Raw genomic sequence first — 27,366 nt, forward strand, 5'->3', positions numbered from 1 at the left:
TTCATTTGTTAAATATCTTGAAGCCACAAAGTTCAATGACTTCAAGAAGTGTAGAAATATGGTAAACTCATTGGTAAAAAACAAAAATAGGCAGCATTACGGGCAAAAATTTGCAAAAATAACGACCATTCCCAGAAGGATATGAAACAAAGTTAGAAACATAATTCGCGAAAAGAAACCATGGGCAGGTTTGCATACTGCAACGCACAATGGCGTTTTGTCGAGCTTTGCAGCTGCAATCGCCTTAAGTAGCTTCCTTGTGTCTGGCTCAAAATCTACCTACATTAAAACAAACAAAATACAATCGAGCCACTAGGACTATTGATGTAAATTCGCTTGAATTAACGCCCATGACACCTTTCGAAGTCAACTGAACAATCGTTATGCTAAAAAATAACGTAGCAACTGGCTACGGCGGTATTTCGTTTGGGCCGTAACATGTGTCACTCATGTAATATCTATTTCTGTGGCTTATATCATCAATTGCATACTTCAGCCCGAAGAGTTTCCAGTTCGTTTAAAGGCTGCACTTGTAAATTCTGTTTTCAAGGGAAGTTACAGCTACGGATTGAGCAACTACCAGCCAATTTCAGTCTCGCAGTCCTGTCCAAACTCTTTAAAAAGCCATCAGCGTCAGGATCTAGAAGCTGTTCGATAAATATTATGTAATCAGTACTAGGCAGCACAGGTTTTTTTTAATGTTTTTTTAGTCAAACCAGCCTTGTTTAACGTAAATAATGGTATGATAAGAAATTTCGAACAACGGTTGTACACGCTTCAACAGTTTCTAGACCTGCGGACAGCGTTTGATTGTGTGTATGAACGTTCCGACGTAGAGTGGGACCGTGCGGTGGTCCAGGGACCCAAGGGGGTCTAACACACTTGCCATAATAAAGTTTTTCTCTCTCTGTGTGTGCCACTAGGTACTTTCAGTGAAACACAATAAGTCCAAGATCTACGGTATTCCTTTATAATTAATAGAAAGCTATCTATCCAGCTGTTATCATTATGTTCGTATGAATACTATCTGTTTGACTAGGCTGCTTTGTTACCTAGTCTGATTTGTATTTTGTTTAAGCTTACGTTTTTTTCTTTCTTTGCTGTATCACACTACATTTTGCATTTACTTTTTGTTTTTCATTTTGCTGCACTGTCTTTACTTTTTTATCCACTTCCTTCTGTAACGCCCCCTGGAACCCTAAAGGTATTGTAATAAATAAATAAATACGCGTCTAGGCTCCTTCAGGCAAAAAGGAGTTCCAGAAGCATTTATTCTCGGAACTTTCAACTTCGTAAAACAAATAAATAGTTTATGCTCCTTTCTAAGTGCCGCAAAACGAATTATGTTGGCAAATGACACCGACGTCTTATTCTTCAGCGATTCACTGCCACAAGTTGAACTTGAACATAGTGGTGTTCTGGGCCAGTTGGTAAAGCATGTTTAAGGGAGGCGTAGCGCGAAAAAAGACAGGGACGAGAGAGACACAAGACACAGGACCAGCGCTAACTTACAACTGAAAAGTATATGAAGCGACTATCCGAGCTCGAGGAACCAAACGCGCATGCCCAGCAACAACTGATTAGATAAAGCGGAAAGATAAACCTGACCTAGCACGACTAGAACACGACCTAATCACCATGACGAGAGCTGTACAGCCCCGTGCCAAACCTACGAGCGGTGACGCGAAAGCGATTACTTAAAAGTTAGAAAGATGGATTCCTTTCCAAGCAGAACTACCGACGTTTCACTGATGCACTTATCTCTTCCCAGCTTATGAATGAATGAAGCCTCAAGAACCTCCCTTGCTAGCTGTTCTTTAGAGCGACCAAGAACTTTAGTTTTCCCGAAAAGCGGATGACAACCGCAACTAGAGCAATGCTTAGGCAGATTCTTACTTCTGTCTGATCTGATGGACCTAGCATGTTCTCTTAGGCGATCATTGAGGCAACGACCGCTTTGCCCTATATAAACACGACCACAGCTGAAAGGGATGTCGTACACAACAGCTACTTTTCACTCAACAAACTTAGTAACATGATTAACACTGCAAACCGGTTTCTTCTGACTTCGACTTTAAAGTGTCTTGTGTCTCTCTCGTCCCTGTCTTTTTTCGCGCTACGCTTCCCTTAAACACAAGTTGAACATGCTGTTAATAACTATTTTTTCCACCTGTTTTGTTGGTTCGGCATAAAGAAGCTATGGTGCACTGTTGATTAAACAAAATCTTCGCGCTGGTAAATAAGGTTAAGGAACCTGTCATAGAAATCTTTCTTGATTTTAGAAAGGATAAGTTCATGTTAAAGCAAAAAAAAATTAGGTGTGTGGTCTGAAAGAAACTTAAACTGGACTTTTCTTCAGCAAAGCTCCGTACCAGTGAAATGTAGGCTGCCTCTTCAAGATTTGTCCAGTTTTCCTTAGTGGTTGCTTTGTTCCTTTAGTACTCGCTTTTTTCATTCCAAGCTTTCCTGCTACACCTTAGTCTGGGGCTTCACCGAAAGTCAAAATTACAAATTTATTATTTTGCAGGAGGAGGTGTAAATCATAATTGCGCAATATCATTGCCCACCATAAGGCTGCCAACTTTCATGAGACACCCAATGTTAAAGCCAATCAAATTTATTATTTCATATCTCTTAAGAACATTCAAAAAGATTTATAATGCACAAAAATTCTGGGCAAATAGTGCGTACACAATTCACAAAGAAAATTTAAGAACGCCAAAAATAATTATGAACCACAGCGCATTCAATATCAGACACGTAGCCTGATAAACGAAACAGGAATTTACCAACTACGGTGCCGATATCTAAAAAAAACTATTAGAGCTATGTTGATTGAAAATAATAAAGAATTAACTTAAGTTCCTAATGCTTATATCCTTAATTTGTGTGCGTATGTAAGTGTACGTGTGACTGCACAATTTCTTTTCAATCTTGCTATTGCGTATGGCTATCATGTAAAGTTCTAATGATATGTTCAGATTTATTACTGATATTTAATGTAGGATGGGAGTTTGTTAAAGGCACTGGGACCTCAGGAGCAGGGCGGCAACAGTCCGTGGTCGGCGAAGGCGAGAGCACAGCACGCGCAGCGATGGCAATGCCACCGCTAAGCAGAACGGTCGTCTTCGTCTTCACAATTGCCCCCGGGGAAAAGAGGAACCAACCTGGCGACTTAGGGCGCGGGCAGGATGGCTGGGTCGTAGAATGGCTTGAGGCGCTGGACGTGAACAGTCTCGCGTCCACTGCAGCGGCGATCAGAAGAAGGCACGACAGGCTCGACTGTGTAATTAACTGGAGATGTGCGCTCCAGGACACGGTATGGGCCATGGTATTTGGCGAGAAATTTTGACGACAGGCCCGGAGTACTTGTCGGAACCCAGAGCCACACAAGGGAGCCATTGGGGAAGTGTGGCGTTGTTTGATTGAGGTCATGGCGGGATTTCTCTCTGCACTGGTTGTCAGTTGTGAGAGCACGGGCGATGCGGCGACAGTCTTCGGCGTACTGGGCGGCTTCAGATAGAGGCGTATACTCGGAAGCGTCGGGTTGGTACGGCGGAATGGTGTCGATGATAGCAGAAGGGTGACAGCCGTAAAGGAGAAAGAAAGGAGAGAAGCCAGTAGTGGACTGCGTTGCGGTATTGTACGCATAGGTTACCTACGGAAGCACAAGATCCCAGTTAGACTGGTTATAAGAGACGTACATAGATAACATGTCACGGAGGGTACGGTTAAAGCGCTCGGTGAGACCGTTGGTTTGCGCATGATATGCGGAGGTGGTGCGATGAATTATATTGCACTTGGTGAGCAGTGCCTTCACAACATCGGATAAGAAGGCGCGGCCTCTGTCGCTCAGCAATTCGCGAGGGGCGCCATGACGAAGTATGAATCGGTTTAAAATAAACGAGGCAACTTCGGAAGCTGTGGCAGCTGGAAGGGCGGCGGTTTCGGCATACCTTGTCAAATGGTCAACCGCGACGATAGCCCAACGGTTGCCGGCCGAAGTGTACCGAAGGGGGCCGATAAATCAATGCCGACGCGGTCAAATGGGCGTGGCGGGCAGGGTAGCGGCTGCAATTCTCCAGCAGAACGTTGAGGAGGTGGCTTCCGACGTTGACAGGTGAGGCATGGGCGCACATATTTGAGGATGAAGGTGTACATGCCACGCCAATAATATCGTAGCCGGATGCGAGCGTAGGTCTTGAACACTCCGACATGACCACACTCCGGGTCAGCGTGAAAATGGGCGCAAACTTCCTAGCGAAGGTGACGGGGAATAACTAGCAACCACTTGCAGCCATCTGAGTTGTAGTTGCGGCGATAAAGAAGGTTATCACGAATTCAGAAATGGGAAGCATGGCAGCGAAGAGCACGCGAAGGAGAAGCAGCCGTAGGGTTGGTGAGGAAGTCAAGAGGAGAAGAGATCGATGGGTCGGCACGCTGCGCCGAAGGCATGGCGCTGAAGTGAAGCATCGGTGGGGAGGCGTCTAAGGTTGAAAGGCTCGAAGTATTGGCTGGAAGTGGGCAGCGCGGTAGAGCAACGGCGTCTTGATGTTTGCGGCCAGTACGATACGCGACGCGGTTGTCGTATTCCTGGAGGCGAAGGGCCCACCTCGCGAGGCGACCGGATGGGTCTTTCAGAGAGGAAAGCCAGCACAGCGCGTGGTGGTCGGTCACGACTTCAAACGGGCGGCCGTAGAGGTAAGGGCGGAACTTGGTACGGGCCCAAACTATCGCCAGACACTCTTTTTCAGTGACCGAGTAATTAGATTCAGCCTGTGTGATCGTGTGGCTAGCATAGGCAACAACGTATTCGGCGAAGCCAGGTTTGCGTTGTGCGAGTACGGCGCCGCGGCCTACCCCACTGGCGTCAGTATGGACCTCGGTTGGTGCGGTCGGGTCGAAATGGCGCAGTATCGGTGGGGCAGTGAGGATACGGCGCAAAGAATCGAAGGCGTCGTCACACACTTGGGACCATTGCGAAAGATCGGAACTGCCGGACAGAAGTTGTGTCAAAGGTGCAGCGATTGAGGCAAAGTTGCGTATAAACCTACGGAAGTAGGAGCACAAACCTAGGAAGCTGCGCAGTTCTTTGATAGAAGTAGGTCGAGGGAACGCAGCCACAGCACGAAGTTTAGCCGGGTCCGGACGGACACCCTCCTTGGAAACAACGTGGCCTAAAATGGTGAGTTGGCGAGCGGCACAATGGCACTTCTTTAAGTTGAGCTGGAGGCCGGCGTCAGAGAGGCAGGTCAAAACGTGCTTCAGGCAGTAAAGGTGAGTGTCAAAGTCAGGCGAAAACTCGACGATGTCGTCGAGGTACCAGAGGCAGGTCTTCCACTTCACACCACGCAGAATGGTATCCATCATCCGCTCAAACGTGGCGGGAGCATTACAAAGACCGAAAGGCATTACAGTAAATTCATATAGGCCGTCAGGTGTTACAAAAGCTGTCTTGGGGCGATCGGCCTTTTCCATGGGTACCTGCCAGTATCCGGAACGTAAATCTAAAGAGGAAAATATTTCGGCCCCTTGCAAGCAGCCTAGCGCGTCATCGATGCGTGGCAGGGCATATACGTCCTTGCGCGTAATCTTGTTAAGGCGGTGGTAGTCTATACAGAAACGGATGAAGCCGTCTTTCTTTTTGACAAGCACAACTGGCGAAGCCCATGGACTGCTTGAGGGTTTAATCACGCCGCTCTTGAGCATTTGGTCGACTTGATCTTCAAAAAAATTGGAGGCTTATCAAGGTTAAGCCCAGTGCATGCGAAGCATGTTAAGCAGCTGCCTCAATGTGGATGGGGCTAAGTAACGGAGACGTGGTTTTAGGTTAATCGTCGTACTTTATTCTTTGCAGCCCGACAAACACTCTTATTGTCCGTAAATGCTGACGCGACGGCGGGCGCGCGCCGCTTCATCCCTGGCGTGACGTCACATATCACGTGATGCAGCGATGGTGGCGCCGCCGCCGCGTCGCGCGCGACGGCGCGAACCGAAGCGTGGAGGCCTCCGCCGGGCGACGTCCGACGGCGCGATATGAGGCCCCATCTGCAGCCGGTGTGACGCCATAACGTGACGTCACATCATGTGATCTCACTTCAAGGTCAATGGTGGCCACCGCCGGGAGGCGACCGACGGCGCGATATGAGGCCCCATCTGCAGCCGGTGTGACGTCATCACGTGACGTCATGTCACGTGACCCTACTTCAGGGTCAATGGTGGCCACCGCCGGGCGTCGCGAGAAGGCCGGAAACCTACGTCAATATGCTTCGCATAATAACTTGGCGCTCGAGTGCCGACACACGATAGGGGCGCTGCCGTAGAGGAGCGTGGGCACCTGTGCCTATGTGATGTGTGACAGTCGACGTTTGGCCCAGTGAGCTGTGATGTCAGTCGAAGGAGGCGCGGAACTGGTGGAGCAAGTCGAGAAGCTGCGTGCGCTGCGGCGGTGGAAGATCTGCGTCGATGGAGCGGAGAAATAGTTCGGTAGATGAAGGAGTGGGTGTAGAAGACAGTGGGCTGAGCGCAGCGAGACTGATGTCCGATGAACCGGCAGTCTCCTCATGGGTTAGAATAGACGCGAAAGGTTGGACACTGGCGACACATTCGCCACGGCGCAAAGCACTAGGGTAGGGAAAAGGGTTACAGACCCACAGTACGGAAAGGCCAGCAGAAATAGTCAATGCGGCTTAAGGCAGAGGAAGGCACTTGCGCCGGAGAAAAGTATGGGCTGGCGTGAAAAGAACAGTGTCATCACGGGAAGGGGCACAAGAGAGGCGCACAAGGACGGAAGAGCATGGAGGCAGGTCGACGTCTTCGGTGACGAGGGCTTTAATACATGGCGGTGAAGGAGCAGCGTCCGGCAGGGATTGGGGCAGAGCAGAGAACCCGACTTCAGCGCGAGCGCAATCGATGACAGCGGCATGACGAGACAGGAAATCCCAGCCCAAAATAACAGAGTGAGAACAACACGGCAGTACGACGAACTCGATCGTATAGAGGACATCCTGAATTAAAATTCGAGCGGTGCAAGCTGCCGACGGCTTCATGTGCTGAGCGCTGGCCGTGCGCAGCGAGAGACCGGCAATTGGCGTCTTAACTTTCTTCAAGCGGCGACAAAGGTTTGCGTCTATTACTGAAATTGCGGCGCCAGTGTCTACAAGCGCTCGTGTGTCTGTCTCTTTCTGTTGTCCGTTGTTTTTATGCGCTTTCCAGGTTTAACATGTCTAACCAACTCGCCCAAACGCAGCCATTATTGGTCTACAAGGGCCATGACAGAAATTCCCTCGACTGAAACGTCAATAAGGTTCGCAGTGGACAGCTGAGGTCTTTGGTAGTTCGACGAGGACGCAATTCTTGCCTCAAGAACTGCGACACCTAGTTTTCCTCTTGAGAATTACTTGGGCGGCGACGCATCGGAGAAATGGAGCGTCGTCGCGGCGAAGGGGCAGGGCGGTGGTAATGGCTGAACGGTCGGGGGAGAAAGGCCGAGTGGACGCACGGGGCTCAGCAGACGCGGAGTACTGACGCGCTGGAGGCCAGTACCCGACCAGCGGTGCCGAAACTGGGAGACGGCGACGGCAATGACGGGCTACGTGGCCAGGCAATCCGCAAGTGTAGCAAATAGGCCGGTTATCCGTCGTGCGCCAAGGATCTCGGTCTCGTGGAGATGGTCGCAGATAAGGTGCCGGCGCTTGTACGGGCACTGACATTATAGGGTACGTAGGCGGCCGAGGTTGTGCGACGACTTCAGCGTAAGTCATTGGACGGGCGACAGGTTTTGGGGCGACGTTGGCATAATTCAGAGGGGTGGCGACTGGTCTTGGGGCGGCGTCAGCGTACGCCAGCGGAGCTGCGACAGGTGATGGTGAATGCGCTGATGGAAGCACCTCAGCAACCTGCTCTCGAATTGCATGTTGGAGAGCCGGGGCCAAATATGGTGGCGACCCTTGAGGGCTAGGCAAAAGCGAAAGCTGACGGGCCCCCTCCTCACGTACAAAGTCCTTGATTTGCTGCAGCAGAGAGGAGCTGTCAGCTGCGGGTGTCAGTCCAGAAAGTGACTCTGGCTGAGCTGAGTGCTGAGGAGTCAGGACCCTCTGCTTACGCAACTCCTCGAAGCTCTGGCACAGCGTGATGACTTCCGAAACGGTGCGCAAGTCCCGAGCGAGCAGCATTTGAAAGGCGTCATCATCAATGCATTTCAAGATCTGCTTGATCGTGTCAGCTTCCGGCATGCTGACGTTCACTAGGTTGCAGAGGGCGATTACATCTTCTGTGTAGCTAGTGAAGCTTTCGCCGACCTGCTGCGACCGTTCACGCAAGCGTTGTTCGGCGCGAAGTTGTCTGACAGCTGGGCGACCAAACAGTTCGGAGAACTTCGTCTTGAAGGCCGAACAAGTCGCAACGTCCCCTTCAGGGTTGCGATATTATAAGTTTGCGACGCTGGTAAGATAAAATGATGTACTTTGTCTCGTCATCCCACTTGTTATACAGGCTCACCCGCTCGTAGGATGCGAGCCAGTCTTCCACGTCATGGTCATCTGTGCTGCTGAAGATAGCCGGGTCCCTTTGGCGAAGGGAGCCGGCACAGATGACAGTCGATGGGCCTGCTTGCATGCACGGCTTGGTGCTGGGTGTCCACAGGCATCGCAGGTGTCGGAAGAGTGCGGCTACGGAGCTCCAGAGCCGATATCGTTACCCGGCGACTCCACCAAATGTAGGATGGGGGTTTGTTAAAGGCACTGGGACCTCAGGAGCAGAGCGGCAACAGTCCGTGGTCGGCGAAGGCGACAGCACAGCACGCGCAGGCCGCCGCTAAGCAGAATGGTCGTCTTCGTCTTCACATTTATAATATTGATGTCATATATTTTTTAGTCAGTATCTGCGGTTCATGTTTTCCGACATGCTGACATGACTTATCGCTTTTTCTGTCAGTGCTCTTTAGCATGCCCCTAATCTGAAATATTGTTACGCCATTCTAAGTCTAATCAATGTCAACCAAAACTCTAAAAGGGGTAACAGCTATCGTCACGTGATTCGCCTGTTTCTTCTTCTCCTTTATCAGCCTCAGAAACAAACGAATCAATGAGATCCATAAAGAGTAATTACTTCTTAAATAAAAACTACCTCGAGTGAGGGCTTTCCTCTAAATTATTTGGACCAATACGGTTCCCTCTTCAAGTTGTTTGTCGATTCAGCCTCGCCGTGTCATATGCTAGCCGTTATGGTTGGCTCAGCGGGTAGATCAACTGCCTCGGATTGGCGGTAGCTTAGAGTTCAATCCCAGAGCACGGACGAATTTTTCTTCACCGGTTAAGCTGCTGAGAAAGCTTTGTATAATTTCTTTGTAATTGTATGGCCGCATTGAGGACGACACTCATCAGTAATACTGCCTAGCAGAAACGTTCTATTTGGAGGTTGCATTGTCTCTTCACATCTGTGAGGCAGCTGCTTTAAGCTCCGTCCCGTCGATTGCATTTGGTCTGAAGACGGAAGCATGTCATGCAAATGAAGTCTACAAGACTCAGTGATCTTCATTTATTTATTTACTTAGTATACTTCAAGGCTTCCGACATGAGCGGTGAGATTTAACAAGCGACGATAAACAATGTGTGATTATGGATGTTCATGGTCATCTTAGAGGCTTGAAAATGGCAGCGGTCTGTTGTCGCTGAAGTTTCGACCGAAGGTTGTTTGAGCCTTTGATAGTATATAGGCAGAAGGACCGCTGAAATGTGACAGTATGAGCAGCTGAGGATAAATTTCGTTGGGATGGATATGACGGGAACAGTGTTGCGCAAGTCCTGCTCTATGAAAAACATCTCTGGTAAAGCCAGACGTGCGATATCTGAAGGCCACGGCAAGGGTGGGGATATTACGACTTTATTTTAGAGCGCTGTTTATTTAGTTACAAGAACAATAGCAAAGCAGGAGCCCATTTGCGCGGTTTGGGACTAACTCTAGAAGGTTGTCAGTTTACACCTGGAGGGGGGGGGGGTAAGCATCCACAAGTTGCTATCGCAGAAGAGTTGCGTAGGGAAGTAGTTTGTTAGAAAAGGACACTAGGAATAGCTTATAGCATAGACATTCAATTGCACGATTAACCAAGCTTGACATTTTATCGACATGCCCTTTCCATTTTAATCAGGAGCACCAAGATGTTTGGTGCTGGTATGTGCTCGTATGTGAAGTTTGATGTTCCGAGGTAAGATTTGGGTCATGAGGGACGCCCTAATTATTTTTTATCATGCGCTTACATAGCACAGCACACCGGTGGTTTTGAATTATGCCTCTAGCGAAGTGCTACCACCATGGCCGGGTTTCGATCCCGCGACATTGGACCAAAATATTTAAACAAGTGAGAGAGTCTTATGGGATCGCTCTGTAAATACTGCGTGGGAGTGACATAGCTGCAGTGACGATGTAAAAAAGGTAGTGCAGTCTTGCTTTAAGCAAGACTGTACTACCTTGGGTCCGAACAGTAGTAAAGATAAGAGATTGGTCACGAACTACCGCCTAATTTGACTTACATCCGCTTCTTGTACACTACTTGACCGCATAATTCACAAGTAAATATACAACTTCCTCGAAACTAACAATTTTTTTACTAAATAGCGTCGATTCAGGATGGGCCGCTCAACTTACACAGAACTAGTCGAAACTATTCATGACTTTGCATCATCCATTAACAATGGAACGCAGATTGATGCAGTATTTATGAATTTTTCAAAAGCTTTTCACGAAAATATCACGAAAAGTTAATTTATGAATTAGACACAATACTTCATAACAAAAAAAATCATAACATGGATTCCAGCCTACCTTTCAAGCAGACAACAATTCGTGGTTTTAAGCGATCATAATTCTGAGAGGCTTACAGTTCACACTGGCGTCCCGCAGGGCACTGTTCTTGGGCCTCTGTTGTTTAAAATATATATTATGATATGGTTGCTAACATTCCTGTGAAAGTTAGACTATATGCTGATGACTGTGTTATTTATAGTGAAATAAAAAGCGTGTTAGATCAACTACTACTGCAAAACGTTTCAGCGTGGAACTGCTGCATGGTAAATGAACTTTGATAAAATGTATTAATGAGGATCTCTCACAAAAAGAAAGTCTTACCTTTTTAATACTCTACTAACGACGTTAGTCCTTCAGAAGTAACAGAATCAAAATATATAAGGCTCTGGATCACTAAGAATCTTAGCTGGAATAAATATATTGATCTCATAACATGTAACGCTTTTTGTAAGTTGTTTTTCTTAAGGCGAGCATTGCGATTGTCTACCCCATCTGGCCACCTTCTTGCTTGCAAATGTGTTTCCCTAGCCACCCTAGATTATGCTGCTATCCTTTGGGAACCGTTCACTCAGAGTAATATCTGCAAAGTAGAGAGGGTTCAAAAGAAGGCTGCTGGATACATATGTCACAATTACCGATGTACATCAGTTACACCTCCTTTAATCAAAGCTGGCGTGCGGCAATAACTGAGCGAAATTGTTCTTCACGACATAAATGCATGTATCAATTATTCAAGAACACTAGCGAACTGCACTCACCAATTTTTCTTGTTTTGTCATCTGGATATGCGACCTGGCAACGACTTGAGCTAAGGTTAACTCGTGTTCGCGCCCTTAATAGCTGCTTTAAATACTCATTCCTTCCAAGAAATATTTACGGTTAGAATAATTTCACTAACAATGAAGTGTTGTAACCGTCACTGACGTTGTTCTCACAGCATATTACATAGTTTATTTAAATGACCTTAACTTCTACCGTGTTATTGTTCGTATATATAAATTCTGTATGTTTGACACTGTGTTTCAGAGCTGCCACTTGCAGTGTTATTCCTTGTTTACCTGTGCTGTTTTTTTAGCTGCTTAGTTTTTTTCGCCACCTTGCTAAAATCCCGACACTGGGATTGCAGTATGGACAAATAAATAAATAAATAAATAAATAAATAAAAACATTTCCCTCAATTCCTGTACCACCACAATATTAATCGATGCTATAGAATCTGTTCAGAACCGGTAAGGTCGCTTCATCCTTTACAGTTATTCTCGTACGGCTATTGTTTCTTTAATTAAAACTAAACTTGGTCTGACTAGCCTTGCAGTTCGCAGAAATATTTGATGCCTCAGTCTTTTCCAAACCATTTTCTTTCATAACGAGACTCTAAAACAGGAATTTTTTTCTTCTATACCATCATACCTGTCATCACGTGTGGATCATCCGCATAAAGTTTCCATCCCAACTTGTAAAACGAATGTGCTTTTTAATTCTTTCATACCGAAAACTAGCACTGAGTGGAACCACCTTCCACCCCATATCGCCTGCATTGAAGACGCGTCATCTTTCAAGCTACTTATCACCAAGCACATCATCGAACAAGCGTCTGCATCATGATTTTTGCCTTTAGCCTGTACTTTTTACTTTGTATTTTTTTTATTTTTTTCGCCCACCCCCTCTGTAACGCCCAGAGGGTATTGTAATAAATAAGGAAATAAATAAATGCGAAAAGAGGGGCGCCTATGCACTCTCCTGCTCGCATTTATTTTCATTGCACTGGTATCTTGATTATAAGAAAAAGACGCTATAATCATCATCCATTGTACCATTGACGACTCTAGCGTCTTTTTCTCGCCAGCCAGGCACAAGCGCGATGGAAATAAATGCGAACAGCGGAATGCGTAGTCGCCGCGCTGTTTGCATTTCTTGGTACCGCCTCTGTAGTGCGAAGTCATTTGGGAGTCTAGTAGCATCCGAGGAGGTGCTTATTTGGCGGTAGAGCAAGAAATATCCAGCAATAAGTCCAACTTTCCAAGTGGCGTTCACCAGCAAGTCATTTATATTGGTTAGAAAAAGGAGAGGTCCCAGTACTGTACCCTGAGGTACGCCAGCAAGCACTGGAATAATCGGCGATAAATCGGAGTTGACTGAAACGAATTGTTGGCGATCAGGCAGGAAAGAAAGGACCCAGTTGAGTACATAAGGATCTGTCTTCATGCACAAGGGTTGAGTAAAATGCGGATATTAAAGACTTGATCAAGAAGTTTTTGTAAAAGGGCACGGAGGAAAATATTGAGGTCGAGGCTGGAGCGTAAATGAATGAATGAATGATTGAGTGATGAATGAAAAACTTTATTGTACAAGGCTTCTTCCTCGCAACGTAGGTGGAGCCCTCAGTCCAGGGCCCCAGGCGCCTTTGCAGTCTGGCGAGCCCTGTCGATCAGCTTGAGCTGCTCTTCAGGCTTCAAGCAAACAGGGCAAACTGTGTGTGATAGAAATGAACTATCTGAAAGCCACGCGTGGCTTTCGGAGGCTAAAAGTCTGCCAACGTCCGTATGAACTTTATGCTCCTTGATTTTAAACCATGGCCTTGTTATGGAAATGAGCGGTAGTTATTTGGGCAGTAACGGCAACCTTTTTCAAGATTGCAACAGTATTCCCCACTCGGCATCCATGGGGCACTGACTGATCCGGTCGCCAGGCCCTCCTCAACTATGAGCGATAGCAAGTAATTACTCATATTTTGGTCAGTTTAAGCATCTTTGTGCTTATGTCATCGTTTTCTGTCGAGGATTAATCTTTTAAGCATTGAAATGTATTTTTAGTGCCACTAGGGTAGTAACTGTAGAATTCATTCGTGGCAGAATCAAGGTGACATGGCCAGGAAGGTTCTGAAGAGGTTTTTTTGTAATTACGACAGAAAATTAGGCATTTATGATGCTTATTTATGATGACTAACTGAAACAGGAAAAGTGAAATTAAAACAGAAATAGGTTGCGAAGAAGGTGAAAAATTCAAAATACCCTCGTAGACAGGCTGCCCGCAAAATCTCGCTGTTGAACTGATTAGGCTCACAAATATTGAGTAGCTGCCCATGGAGCAAACATGATGTGAATTCACTGCGCGATTGAGAAACACATTAATTCTGAGAAGGCGTCACATTTTGCCCGGTGCACACTCTCATTTTGCTTCAGGGGCTGAGGCAAAATGCAACTGTTTTAATTAGGAAAATTCATACTTTTTGCTGTGTGTTCTTTTTTTAATGGATAGCGCGCGATGCCGGGATGGTAGCAAATACCGCTCTTTTCTGCTTCTTCCTCTTATCACGTCCGGTAATTCTGGACAAAATCATTTTTAAGCGGGAAACCATTTACGAACGCACTTTTTTTTTCAAATAATGTACGATTTCAGTATAACAATTAATATAACCACAGATGACCCGGCGGGAGTTTTGTTTTTTTCGTTCATGTTTTTGCTGTCGTCACAAGCATTTCCCATTGCTTTCCTATGAAAGTCTTAAGGGTTCGGGGCGATCGATGCAAACACTTTAAAAGAAAGATTTTGCTACATATCAGAATAATGGACCATTATCTTCAATAATTGCACAACTTTCTCTTACAATTTTTCGATTTTCAAACTTTTCGCCTTAGAAAGCTGGACATGTATATAATAAAAAGAAGGTCACCGTTCAGAAAGTTGTGGGGCGTTTTGCTCCAGTCTTCGGTGTGTTTGGCGCACGAAACAATTTCGTTTATTCTAGATTTAAATTTTCGTTTTTTATAACATGCGTTTACCTACTGATATGTCTAAACAAACGTGAACTACTCTTCAAGAAACTAAATATTTCAAGGAGATCCTCTGCAGCAATCAATTTCATTTTGTTGCGCAAGCATGCCGTCTTTTTTCAGAATTATGCCATAGATAGTACTCAGCTTACCGTTTCGGTAACCTGCGCCTCCTCCGTAGGTGCACACGACACAAACGGCACGCGCATTTAAGTTTTCTGGCAGCGCACGAACTCCCACAAAAAAAAAAAACAATGGAAAACAGTGCGATCCTCCATCCAACTCACAATTTCGAGTTTGAATTGCTGAAATCTTTCGCCTGGAAGTTACTTTTTCGATCTACAAGACCACGGGAAAAACCGCTTTAATTTGCTGTACTGTATTCACCTATGGGATAGAAACGTGGAGGCTAACAAAGCGGGTTCAGTTTAAGTTAAAGACAGCGCAGGGAGCTATGGGAAGAAATATGATAGGTGTAACGCTAAGAGATCGGAAGCAGGCGGACTGGGTGACAGAACAAACGCGCGTTAATGATATCCTAGTTGAACTCAAGAAGATGAAGTGGGCTTGGGCAGGGCATGTAATGCGAAGGCAAGATGAGGGTAAGAGAATGTATTCTAAGAGAAGGCAAGCGTAGCAGGGGGCGGCAAAAAGTTGTGTGTGCAGACGAGATTGAGAAGTATGCCGGGATTCGGAGGCCGCACCTGGCGAAGGACTGGGTGAGGACATGGGAGAGGCCTTCGCCCTACAGTGCGCGTAGTCAGGCTAATGATGATGATGACGACGACTGTAGACAATATAAGCAGCGTCCAGTTTACGTGCCCATGTGCGCCTTTGGTTTAAATAAATCCCTACCCATCCACTTCGGTGTCCCTCATAACTAGAGGTTGTACTTTTCAGTTTTTCTTTTTGAACACTCGGCTTACTTTTTATGGTTTTTATTTCAGGCCGCTGCTTTCGGTTTTTTTTCTAAGACTTAGTGTAGCTGTTTGAGTTGTCAAGAGTTATTCATAGTCTTTCTCGGTATTTTTGTCATCCAGAACAATTTATTACCAGTAATTAACATGCAAATGGTAGTGCTTGCAGCTGTGTTTGTAGAAAAAATTCCTAACCACATTAAAAGAGTAACTCAGCTTAACTCAGATAGCCGCCAAACAAAACCAGGAGTGGAAGTTTACTTCTAAGAACTAGGCTGACATGTTATGGTTGGGATGTCACGCTGCTTGAGCGCGAGGGCCGGGCATCACGAAGCGTGCGTGTCGATGGCAGCTGTGGACCCGCCGCTCATTCGTCGCGGTAGCCAAAACATACTTTTCGTGACGCCCATTCCCCGTTTCGTGCCAATTACCTGCATGCATTTCATTAATCTAATTACGCGTCTAACTGCTGAAAGCAGGCGATGATAGTGAGTAAACAGTTGTCAGCTAGAACTCTGTGAGTGGATGATGCTTCCCGTTCTGCAGGGGCGTGCAAGCTAGCGGAACAATAGCTCAAATGGCACAACTGAGCTGCTTATCCCACAATACCATCGTCGCGTCATGCCTCGGGTTCCCCTACGTACTTAATTTTCAACTTTAATTGAATGTAACTCGTATTCAGCAGCCAGCTAGCTGTGCCTTGCAAGCCAAAAATGTTTACTTTTTTCTGTGAAAAAAATCATCGAAAAGTAAATCAGGCATAACTTTATCGTTTTTTTTGTTTATATAGAGACGTTAAACTCCTACTCATAGCCCATGCGTTGCCTAGGGACGCTAAACCACGAGTCTCGGCTATTAACGATTGCTTAATTGAGTAGTTCTTGTAGGAGAGCTGTATTACTATTACAAAAAAAGGCAGCCTCTGCGTATGTATTTATGCTAAAACATCGATTCCTTATGGCTTTCTTTAGGGACTACTTCTCCCATTTCCGGAGCCCCACACTACGGCGTCTCTCATAGCCTGAGTCGCTTTGAGACGTTAAACCCCATAAAGCATAAACCATTTTTCTTGCTCCATGATCTGGAAAGAAAGAATTGTGGCTCTAAACACAGGTAAATAATGCGCCCTTTTGTTTCTGCAGGAACTTTTCAGTGTCCTCCCAGCTCCCGTAAAACCTGATTCAATGGCTTTTACGGCAACGGCGGAGCGTTGGAGAGCCCTGAGGCAGACAGTTAGCCCGGCGTTTACTACCAGCAAGCTGAATAAGGTATTCCTAAGAAGTTCTTGGTAAAGGGTCAGTTGTCAGTTTTCTCTGCCGCGACGTGTGTTCGGCCAAGCAACGATTCGGTGTCTTCTTACATCTGCTGTAACCTGTCATGAGATGTCAGACATGTTTACTGTACAAGGATACCCTCCTAGATGCTAAAGTATGAATTGTTTGCCACTGTGGTTCTAAAGGCGGCACATTGTTGTAAACATGCCAGGTACTTGACTTGATGAACAAATAAACTAATGCTTTAGCAAAAGCCACGACTTCATTTGAATCTGCAAACTGGTTTCCCTAGGTGCTGAACGACAAAAGATTGAGGCTCTTTCCCGACGTCTGAAAAAAATTGCGTAGTGCACTTAAGACTGCTTAGGTGCTTTCAATGCGAAAGCACTGTCTCATCGTGAGCTCTGTTGCGAGGTTCATTAAAGATTCCTTCCTTTCTAATGACACACCATTCACCAGCATACGGTCGTAAGGAAGCGCATACACTAGGTTCGCGTTTATCCGCCAAGAAGTAACGCGGTTTTGTGGCCTATAAGTGGCTTGCTCACCTCATAATCTGAAGATCCTTGGTTGAAGTCCCCACACCTTCGGAGGAATTTTTATTCTTCTTTGCTCTAGTCGTCACTAACTGTGGTCTACTGCATGCTGACGTCAAGAGAGAATATGGCGACGTCACTGACGAATTTCGTGCCGTGGATGCCGACGGACGCGGGCTTTTATGCTAATCCGACATATAATGCTTGCGCATAAAAAATGACTATTGGCCGGAGAACGCAAGCATGCACACCCAGAGGCCCACGTCAATCGGAGAGGTGCGCGTCGCGTTCCATTATTAGGAACCCTCTAGAGCGAGCAGTCACCGCGAGAGAGACTTATTCGATAACCGCTAGTAACCAGGAAGGGAAGGAAAGTGATAGTAATCTATGAACTAGTATCACTCGTCAGAATGTGCTTATTATTGTCCTGTTTGCATTACGGAGTTTAAGTAGGTGCTAGTATTACTCCTCCAGCTACAGATGTCCAAGTGGAATAATAAATTAAAAGATTACAACTTTGTTGCCTGCTTCATAATTTTTCCGTTTTATGACACCCTGCGAAGCTCATTTATAACGCTTCATAAGCACTTTTTCTTAAGAAAAAAAGTGTCTGAAATATCCAATCTTGGGTCCTAACAGCCGGCATATCAAGGGCTCATAATGTGGTAGCCCGTACGTACCAAAAATAAAAACTACCCTCCGGCCAGAGGCAGATGGGAAGCAGGAGAGCAACAACTTTATTGTAACAAAAGCTCGTAAAGGATGGGCTCCTTCTTGTCCAAGAGTCGACGGGCCTGGGCTTCACGGGAAGCTCTGCCTACTCGCTATGTTTGGCCAGCTGGTTGAGCAACTTCCTGAGCGGCCTGCCATGAGGATGTGGATAGGCTGGGCATGGGGGGCACTGCCGGCGGTAGGGGCATTCCCACAGGCACTGCATAAGAGTGGACATGGCCGTCCCACTTGTTGAGTTGAGTAGAAGAGTCAAGGCAGGGTGGTAGCGATGAAGTAGGTACGGAGAGATGTAGCAGTTTGTCTGCAGTTGCCGCCAAACTGCGCTGCATTTTATATCTAGTAAACGGTGAGGTGGTGGCCGTATGAAGCAGCTCTTTTTGTATGATTTGGCAGTATATGAGTGGATCCCGCGATGTTTCCTGCGATGGGTTGGGTGTCCGACCTTCGGAAGCATGGTTCTCGAGTCACCGCATGAAAACGCTGATTACCAGGGATCGAGGTATTCCCAGGAAGTCATGTGAGGGTTATCTTTCGGCTAAAGGATGCGAAAACACGTCTGGCGGTTGATGTGATAACGCTTTTCTTGTACTGACGCAACGCTGATTAGTTGGCACATATTTCTGTAATGTTGCGGTCTTGTGTAGCGTGTGTGAGCATCATGGCGATGGCCTTGCCCTCAGCCTCCGTATGGCTGTTGGCGCGGAGGGCTGCGGACCCGATGGTGCCATCCTCGTTGGCGGCGACAGCGGTATAAAAGCCTGGTAGGCTGTGTTGAGGCGCGTCCACGTGGAGGATGTTGGGTCTGCCTCTGTAATGTTTGGTGTAATATTCAGCTCGGGTCTGGCGTCTGCCACTGTGGAGCTCCCGGTTCATATTTTAAGGAAGAAGTTTGCTGAGCAGTTGCCCCTGCATGTCACGTGGGATTATTTCATATTTGGGGGCAGGTGATCAGGTGGTTGGAGGTAAGTGCCGATGCTATAGGAGCTGTTGGCCAGTTTCTGTGCGGGTTAGTCGAATTGTGTGATTGCTCGTTGGGCTTCGAGTAGTTACACACTTTTAAAAATACACTTGTAAAAATACAAGTGTACCAGACGGCCTTCCTAGCTAATTTTTGCCACGGTATGCAGAGTGGGTATCGTTTATTTTGACAAATATTTTCAGAAGCTTCTAGCGGACCTGCCATGCAAAGCCTCAAGATTGTCACAGCGCTATTGTGTTCCCAGTTCCTAAATCCGGCAATCAAGTATAATTAAATATTGCCCAGCTTCCACCAATGCGTACTGTAGCAAAGCATATTCAGCATTTCTTTTAAGCGAATCACTCCTGTTCGTCTCGACACGGATTCCAAAGTGGTTTAGCGATTTGTACTTAGGTCCAAGACGCGGATTATGGTTTTTAGTTACCTTTCTACGCTCGAGAGCAAATTCACGGCATCTACATAAAAGCTGAGAATGCCTTTGGCACGGCTCTACATTGAAAATTGCTCTTTAAGCTTAGGCAAGCAGGTGCTTGAGATATTGTGACCGTGATTGCAGAGTATCTGAGTGGTGGTGTACGACCCGTGCGTTTTGCGTAACGCTTCTATTATTCAGTATAAGTTTTTCCAGTGTTTTTCGTGGGTTATAGTCGGACACAACTGAAGAACGAAGCTGCTTTTCCCCGTTAAAGAGAGAGAGAAAGGAATTTTAATGAGAGAAAGGTGGAGAGGTCGGCCGGTTGTAACATGGCCCTGGCCTGCTACTCCACACAGGGGAAAGGGAAGAGGAGGAAAAGGAAAGTGCGAATGAAGGCTGATGATGGCATAATACAATGAGTTTCACGGGTGATGTCCACACACACACACACACCACACTGGCTGGCACTCGCATCGCGGTTAGTAGACGCACATAAAACACATAAAACTGGTGTCTGCAGCACAAACACCGACACATGTCGTTAACCATGTCCCCCTCCAGCCAATCGCGTCGGCCGATTCTCGTGACCCTGCTAGGGTGACAATGCCGGGAGTGCTGCCACAATGGAGAGAGGGATCTATCCCCAACTATGGAGAGAGGGGACTACCTCCTTTTGTCTACCACTCCCTGCTTTGTCACACTAGCAGGCTCACGAGAATCGGCCGGCTGGAGGGGGGTCCTTTGACGGGGAAAAGCCGCTTCGTTCTTAAGTTGTATCCGACTGCAGTGTTAGGTGCTTTGCTCTTTTCAGTTTTTACAAATAGAGGCGTATGTGAAAGAATCCTTAAAAAATTTTGCTAACCTACGCAAACTTGTTAGTCGCAAAAGCAAATAATCAACCAACCAAACTAGAAAAACAAAGCTCATGGAACGCTCCATCCACCCTGTCGAAAAAACTTTGGCTTGTACGTTATATGAAACACATAGCCGCATCATCAGAGCAAACTGGACGCACAAAACGCTCACGTGTCATCAATCAAACACCTGTGCGAAACCATTTCCTGGAAATAAAGTTTGTTCGAAGACAGTACGTGCTTCTGTGTGAATGACCTGGTTTGTATGGTACTTTATGTTCGCTTCATTTCACTTTTTTCTTTCCTGGCTGCACTGAAAAATCTGTTCATTATGCCCGGGAAATCATTTGTCTTTCAGATTAGTTTGGGCCCGCAAATACATTTGCATGGTCGCCAGTGCTGCCTTAGGTAACTCGGGGTGGTCGGTATTCGCAACTGCCTCGTGCAGTGTTTCCCACGCCTCTCCTCATATTATATATAGCGAAATAAACAAAACCAAAAAAAAAATAAAAGTATTCCCAGTGTACTCGAACCAACTGTAAAAGAAACCTTTCACCGACGACAGTTTAGTTTATTCTACCGAAGCAGATACAAGTTACCACATGGTATTCAAATGACGACGTACGGGAATACTAAGACCGGTGTATAGAGAGGGGAAGGAAAATAATTGCAAATTTAATCCTTATTTGTTCTACAAGAAATTCTGTTCTTTTCCTTGGCTATAAAGTTAGTGAAAACATTTGTAAATTCACATTCTTATATTTCTTTAAGTACTTAAGAGCCGTTCATCCTAGCGAGCTGTGCTGGCGCACCAAGGGAAGGAGGTCTCCTCTAAGACCTATCGCAAACTACGCTATCTGCGAAGACAATTGAAGCATGCGCAGCAAAGATGAAGCTAATAGCCTGTATGACATTTGATCACCATGTTTTTGGAGTAAGCTTCAGCTGTGTATTTGAGAGATACACTACAAAAAAATTAACAAAATCGCTGTGTGTGTTGTTTCTCTTCTATGTAGGAGAGCCCATTTTGTAGCTGACACGCTAAAAGCGTGTCATCTGTGATTATTAGAATCACAGTTTCAACAATTGCATTGTTCTACTGTTAACGCTTTTTTGATGCTGCCGTATCAATGTCTGACTATTTTTTTTCCTTAATAGAGTGGTCCTAAACACAAGATTAGTGCTCATAAATAAATAAAACATTGTATTTTTCTCCACATGAAACACAGACGATGTAGAAGAGACAGTGAAGCCGTGGGTGTAATCCACTGAACCTTTCACTACTCTCTCCTTTAATTTTGTTGCTCATGACGATAGATACCTGACGTGTCAGTTGCAACCTACTCTTTGTCATTTCGCAGATATTTCCCGTGTTTGTGACTGGTAGTGAAACACTGGCAGATATCGTTGCGAAAGACTCCGAAGGGGGAAGGTCGACGGACGTCATGTTTCTTCTTCGGAGGTACTCGCTGGACGTCATTCTTAAGGCTGGTTTCGGCATTGACCTGGCCGTCCAGAAGGCGGCACATGGCAGTATCTACGACAGGCTCACAGCAGCGAGCCCTCGACTACTGCAGTCTCTCGGTCTACAGGGAATCACTCTGATATCTAGTGAGTGCCAGAATGCTTTCTTTTTTCGTGTCACTTGTATACGACCAGCTTTATTCGGGGCTTTCCTGCTGTGAAAGCCATGTCATGACTGTAAAAGTGTGCGCAAAAGGCATCAAAGTCTAAGGAAGATTTGCGGCATGTGTGGATTCAACATTCTTCAGCAGCAGTCAACAGCAACAGCAGCAGGAGTCAAGACAACAGCAGTCAAGAGCAAGGATGTGAGAAGCTTGTTATGATAAGCGTTTGATTTAACAGCTTTTACTTTTTGAAAATTCGGCTGACTTTTTTCGGCGTTGATTTCGAAACAGAGTTATTGTTTATTTTTTCGACTAATATTATACGCTACGCATAGATTACAGGATTTTGTTTTTCTGGTGTTATAGTGCGGTGCTCCTGTGTTGTAAAAGGTGACCTAGAATCTTTGTTTAGCTATTGTCAACCCTGTCGTTCAATTTAACAGTACCTACGTCAAACATTCTCGTAGTTAGAGGAATGCCTGTAGAAAGAAATGCCGTAGCATTTGAAAAAGCACGAACGGAAGATGACTGATGGAACCGAAACACAAAAACGCGTAGGTTGGTTTCTAAAAGTTAGGTTCTCGTTTTAACGTTGGACTTGCGCACTTGGTGGAGCGAGAGGGCGGGCATTAGTCTGCGCACTGACGCCACCGACGAAAGGGCCGGTATAACCATCGAAGTAGCCAGAACATAGTTTTTTTCCGCTTATGCATGGCTTAGCGCCGGTGTGGTTTCATGCAGTAGAGAAGCCGTCTTCACTAAGCAACTACTCTAAGCGGGTGACGGCAATTAACAGGGCTTCGCTAGCAGGCAGTGTTTTGCGATGAGCTGGAGTTTTATTTTGATCAATGTTCATCGACAGTGTTGACCTCGATGTTCCAAAGGAGGCCTCTGATGATTGGGTGCTACGATGACACACTGCAGGAACGGCCTAGACAACGTCGTCGGAGAGTATAGAGTAATACACAGCACAATGAACTCACAACTTCTTTACGAATTGGCAAAGTGGTCGCTATCATACATAGCGGTCAAGAACGTCAAGCCGGAGCTCGCTCTTCACGTCGCCCTGTCAGCCTGACAGACCTAAGAAGCGTAAAGAGTAGCGGTTTCTTGTATTCCTGAGCAGCGCCAGCGTCAAGCGTGGCCTTGACCGCACTATCATCCATCACATAACCAAGCCGTTAACGATTCAGCTGCCGCGGCCGGGATAGAACCCGCGGCTGCTGACCCGAAAGACGCGGGTTCGATCCCGGCCGCGGCGGCTGAATTTCTTGAAGGCGAAATTCTAGAGGCCCGTATGCTGTGCGATGTCAGTGCACGTTAAAGAACCCCAGGTGGTCGAAATTTCCGGAGCCCTTCACTACGGCGTCTCTCATAGCCTCAGTCGCTTTGGGACGTTAAACCCCAGTAACCCAACCCAAACCCAGATCAGAAGACATGTTAATTCCAGGATTGTGCAGCAGAGTTTTGTGATTTTTGTGAAGGCAATTTATGTTGTTTTCGAATTATCTATTGACAGTATTGACAACGAATAATTTGTTGACAGTTACGACGGCACAGGAGAAGGCTGTTGTTACTCTCAATGATAAATTTCTAGTTTAAAGAATTCAGTCTTCAGTCAATGGTTTGTATCGCGATAACGCCGGGTAAAAAAGGGCGTGTGAATAAGCGATGCAGTCGTGCAAGTCTTTAACTTAAGCCAGGAATAAAAGTGGTCCTAGTATACACACCTCGAGGAGTGCATTTATGCATGATAAAGAAAACCCGAAAGCACGTTAGAGATACAAGCTGCTTGTTGTCGTTCAGATAAGTGGCTATTAATAAGGTAATTCAGACCTACAGTGTTAATTCATTTAAGGTTAGTTCATCAAATAAATTTATTTTTTTTAGTCAAATACCTCAGTTAACTACAAAAAATACCGGACCAGCAAAAGTTCCCTTATCGTAGCGGTTTTAATTTTACTAGCAAAAGACAGCAAAGGAAGATTACCAGAACATTCTGATAGGAATCTGAATTATAAGGTGATAAAATGCTAAACTTTGACAAGTACTTCCTCAACCACGGTTAAAAATATTTCTAATCTATCTAGCTAAAGGACGATATGGGGCGATAGTTGGAAACGGAAGTCCTATCTCTTTTCTTAAAAGTAGGTATAATCATAGCTTTCTTTAATGAGACTGGAAATACGTAAGTTTCAAGAAATAAGGTCATTATGGTAGAGGCCTTTGTGCTTCAATAAACGTAGTTGGCCTGTTGTTTATTATGGTAATGGGGCTGGTACTAATTTCCGGCGGACCTAAGGGCTAGGACCAAACCGTTTTGAGCACCTGCTTACAATCGCATTCACATAGGAGGTGGCTGCCCGGGTTTTAGCGAGTGAAATGGGCAGTAGTACTTCAAAACCCAAATTTCACTGCTGTAGCATAGCATGGATTTATCATGTCCATCAATTCCCTCTTCCTTCTCGCTTCGTTTCCCAGGTTTTTACTCGTAACTAGGCCTCCGGCGTCAGAATACCACGTCCAGAATGCCATGAATGCGATTCTATTTGAACTACACTCAGCGCAGTAATTTAAACCGGAATTCTGTTCTTTTTCTCCGCTTTACATCTAGACTGCCTGCCGGAACTTAATGTTTTATTCAAGTGGCTAGTGTCTACGGCATCACTTTTTACTGATGGTTGCATTCAGCTTATCCAGACAGTAGTGACACCAATCGTCGAGAACCGCCGCAAATCTGATTCCGTAAGTAGCTTAATGTTTGTACCGCGCTGCATGCTGTCATAAGTTTTAATCGTGCTTTAGAGGCATAAATATGGATGTACAAATTTGAAAGAAGCCAACAGCCACAGAAACCAAGGGGCACAGGGGATTTTTTTTTAAATTTATTTATTTATTTTGTGGTGTTGATCAATTTAGAATATTACTGAATATGTTATCGCTTAAAGCTAATTGATTGGAAAAGCAGAAGAAAAAACAACCACATGCCGCCGGTGGGATGTGGTTGTTTTTTCTTCTGCTTTTCCAATCAATTAGCTTTAAGCGATAACATATTCAGTAATATTCTAAATTGATCAACACCACAAAATAAATAAATAAATTAAAAAAAAAATCCCCTGTGCCCCTTGGTTTCTGTGGCTGTTGGCTTCTTTCATATTTATAACGAGCCCCTCATCCCCTTCTCTTGTTTGCTTGATGTACAAATTTGTGGTTTCACAAATGCGCCTTTCGTAAGAGCTCAGCCTCTCTCAGTAATGACCTTAAAACTCAAATTTCTATTCCTCACATTCCGGTATCAGTTTTGTATTTTTTATTGCTATAAAATTGTCGATACGCCACGGACCCTGTCTATTTGAAAGCATTCGTTTACATAAAAATAAATCGCAATTATACTTTCAAGATTAGCAATTTACTTTATTCTTGTAAACGACAGATATTTTATTAACCAGCGCACTCCAAGAACTTGTTATGCACTGTGAGTGTAAAACTAAGCACAAGGAAGGCAGTTGCAACGGAAACAAGAAAACGAGAGCTCTGTGAGAGAGACAGAATGTGGGTGTGCATCTTATGAGCGGTCTGTACTGCTGCAGGGAATAAATTTCAAATGTTTACGTGAATCAAGCAATGGGGTTGGTTAGTTCAATGAAAAGTGGTTGGCTGATTGAGTGAAGTCTAGGAGAGGCCAATGATATGGTGCCCTCGTTCAAACATGATAAGATGCAGAACAGCCCAGCGAAAGATCCGATCGCCAGGAGTCGGATTCTTATAGGTTTAGAAACTGTACAGACTCTCAGTAGATGCTGAACGTCGGCTCCCGCCTTACGGGAGTGGCATTCCGGATACCTGGGGTGGAGAAACAAGTATACTCGATATTCATCTCGATTTTCAAAGTCTCCTAGGTTGGAAGGCCGCTTTATCCATCTCCCACTGCTGCCCCGCCCACCAAAACGTCATCCACCATCCACCCATAAAACTTCAGCAGCGCCATCCACCACCAAACCACCCACATACGTCCTCTGTAAGGCCTCCACAAATCCGCACAGTAGTGGGACAAGAAAGTGGCGATGGAATCGTATTCAAGGACTCATTTGGCAAAGCAGCTTCTCTCCAGAAAAGCACCATCTACTTGTTTACCTAGATAGAGGCTGCGCTCCCACCCACCGCCATTCACAACCTACCTGCACTCTTCAAAAGAAGAGAAATCTATCTAAAGAGGAGAACTCTAAGAATCTCGAGGTGATCAAGCAACTACTGGCAAGCAACTACTCATCAAGCATAGTATTGGGGGGGTCGGAGCGCTTGATGTAACGAGTTTTCCATCAGAAAATGTCTATAAACAGAGCTCATTACATAAAAAACTGAACTAACCTGAAGCGAGAACTAGCCTTTTATATCCTCCAGGGAAGAAAATCCGCCTTTAATATTTTGTTACCCAAATGTACACAACCGGAACATCAGGACGTGCAGTAGGATGTGTTAACAGTAGTCGGCTGGGTTTTGGATGTTGCTACATTGAATAGAAAAGAAATGAAGTAATGGGAAATGAGGACGTCCCGGCAAAAGCCTCAAGAGCGCCAAACTGGACGGGTGCATTTTTCTTTATTCAGCGTATAAATTAGCAAAAATAACACTTCATCTCACATTTTTGTCCTCCTCCTTGCAGGGACAGCCGGCTGATGTCTTGCAACTCCTTCTGAACCGAGAAATCGGCCTCAATAAAGAAGGTTCGAAATCTGCGTAGCCTTCTTATGCTCGTACCCAGATTCTTTTAAAATTCTGCATTATCGCACAAGAGGGCGCCGTATATATGCTCACATTTTGCATATTTTCTTGTCATTCCTCTCGTTTACCTACACCGTGCGGTCCGTGTTAAAAAGCGTTTAACTTCGTGCCGTGTAAGTTAACAACAAGCGATTGTATACAGCTTCACGCTTGTTATTCTGGCCTCTATTTCTTGAAAGGCTGTTATGACGTAACAATTCCTTTCACGCAATCAGTTCAAAACCATTCGTAACTTAGTTCCGCTTATGCGAAGGACTTCAAAGGCCTTCGCATAAGCTTTATACAAGCAGCTGTGACAACTTTCTAGCACAAAAATCTATAAAAAAAAACACGCGCGTGCGTGTGCACAGGAAACAGCACGCGCCATACCAGCTCTAAATCGATTGTAAAGAAGTTATGCAGTGCAGCACAGAATCTTACCGGCCCACATTTCTCAGGAAAAGCAAGCAAGGAAAGGTCTGCTCACGTCTCCTTAATTGCAGGAAACCCGGCTAAGGCTGCTCTATCGCGCGCTGAAGTCTTGTACAACGCTTGCGTGTACGTCTTTGCAGGGTAAGTTGGCTACAGTCCTCTAATAAATTAGGCCCTCTTGTTGCATTCGCTGTTTGGTGCACCCTGGCGCTCGTCCAGTTTTGTTCATCCTTAGCTTCGAGTTAATTCCTCACCTTCATTA

The 27,366-nt window shown here is 45.6% G+C and overlaps 1 protein-coding gene across 2 annotated transcripts in view; it reads left to right on the top strand.

Annotated features, from left to right (window-relative positions):
* The window catches only part of LOC149344170 (cytochrome P450 3A9-like), a 76,541-nt gene that overhangs the window by 25,685 nt on the left and 23,490 nt on the right, over window positions 1-27,366 (top strand). The window contains exons 5-9 of one of the 2 annotated variants that reach the window (XM_089546190.1): window positions 16,636-16,761; window positions 21,645-21,894; window positions 24,526-24,656; window positions 26,575-26,635; window positions 27,176-27,245. In XM_089546190.1, coding sequence (XP_089402316.1) covers window positions 16,636-16,761; window positions 21,645-21,894; window positions 24,526-24,656; window positions 26,575-26,635; window positions 27,176-27,245 — 638 coding nt within the window. The remainder of the gene's footprint in view (window positions 1-16,635; window positions 16,762-21,644; window positions 21,895-24,525; window positions 24,657-26,574; window positions 26,636-27,175; window positions 27,246-27,366) is intronic. The other variant, XM_089546191.1, reaches the window with a different exon arrangement.

This window comes from Amblyomma mixtum, chromosome 5 (genome assembly GCF_055824585.1).
Source record: "Amblyomma mixtum isolate Tamu chromosome 5, ASM5582458v1, whole genome shotgun sequence".
Classification (NCBI taxonomy): Eukaryota; Metazoa; Arthropoda; class Arachnida; order Ixodida; family Ixodidae; genus Amblyomma; species Amblyomma mixtum.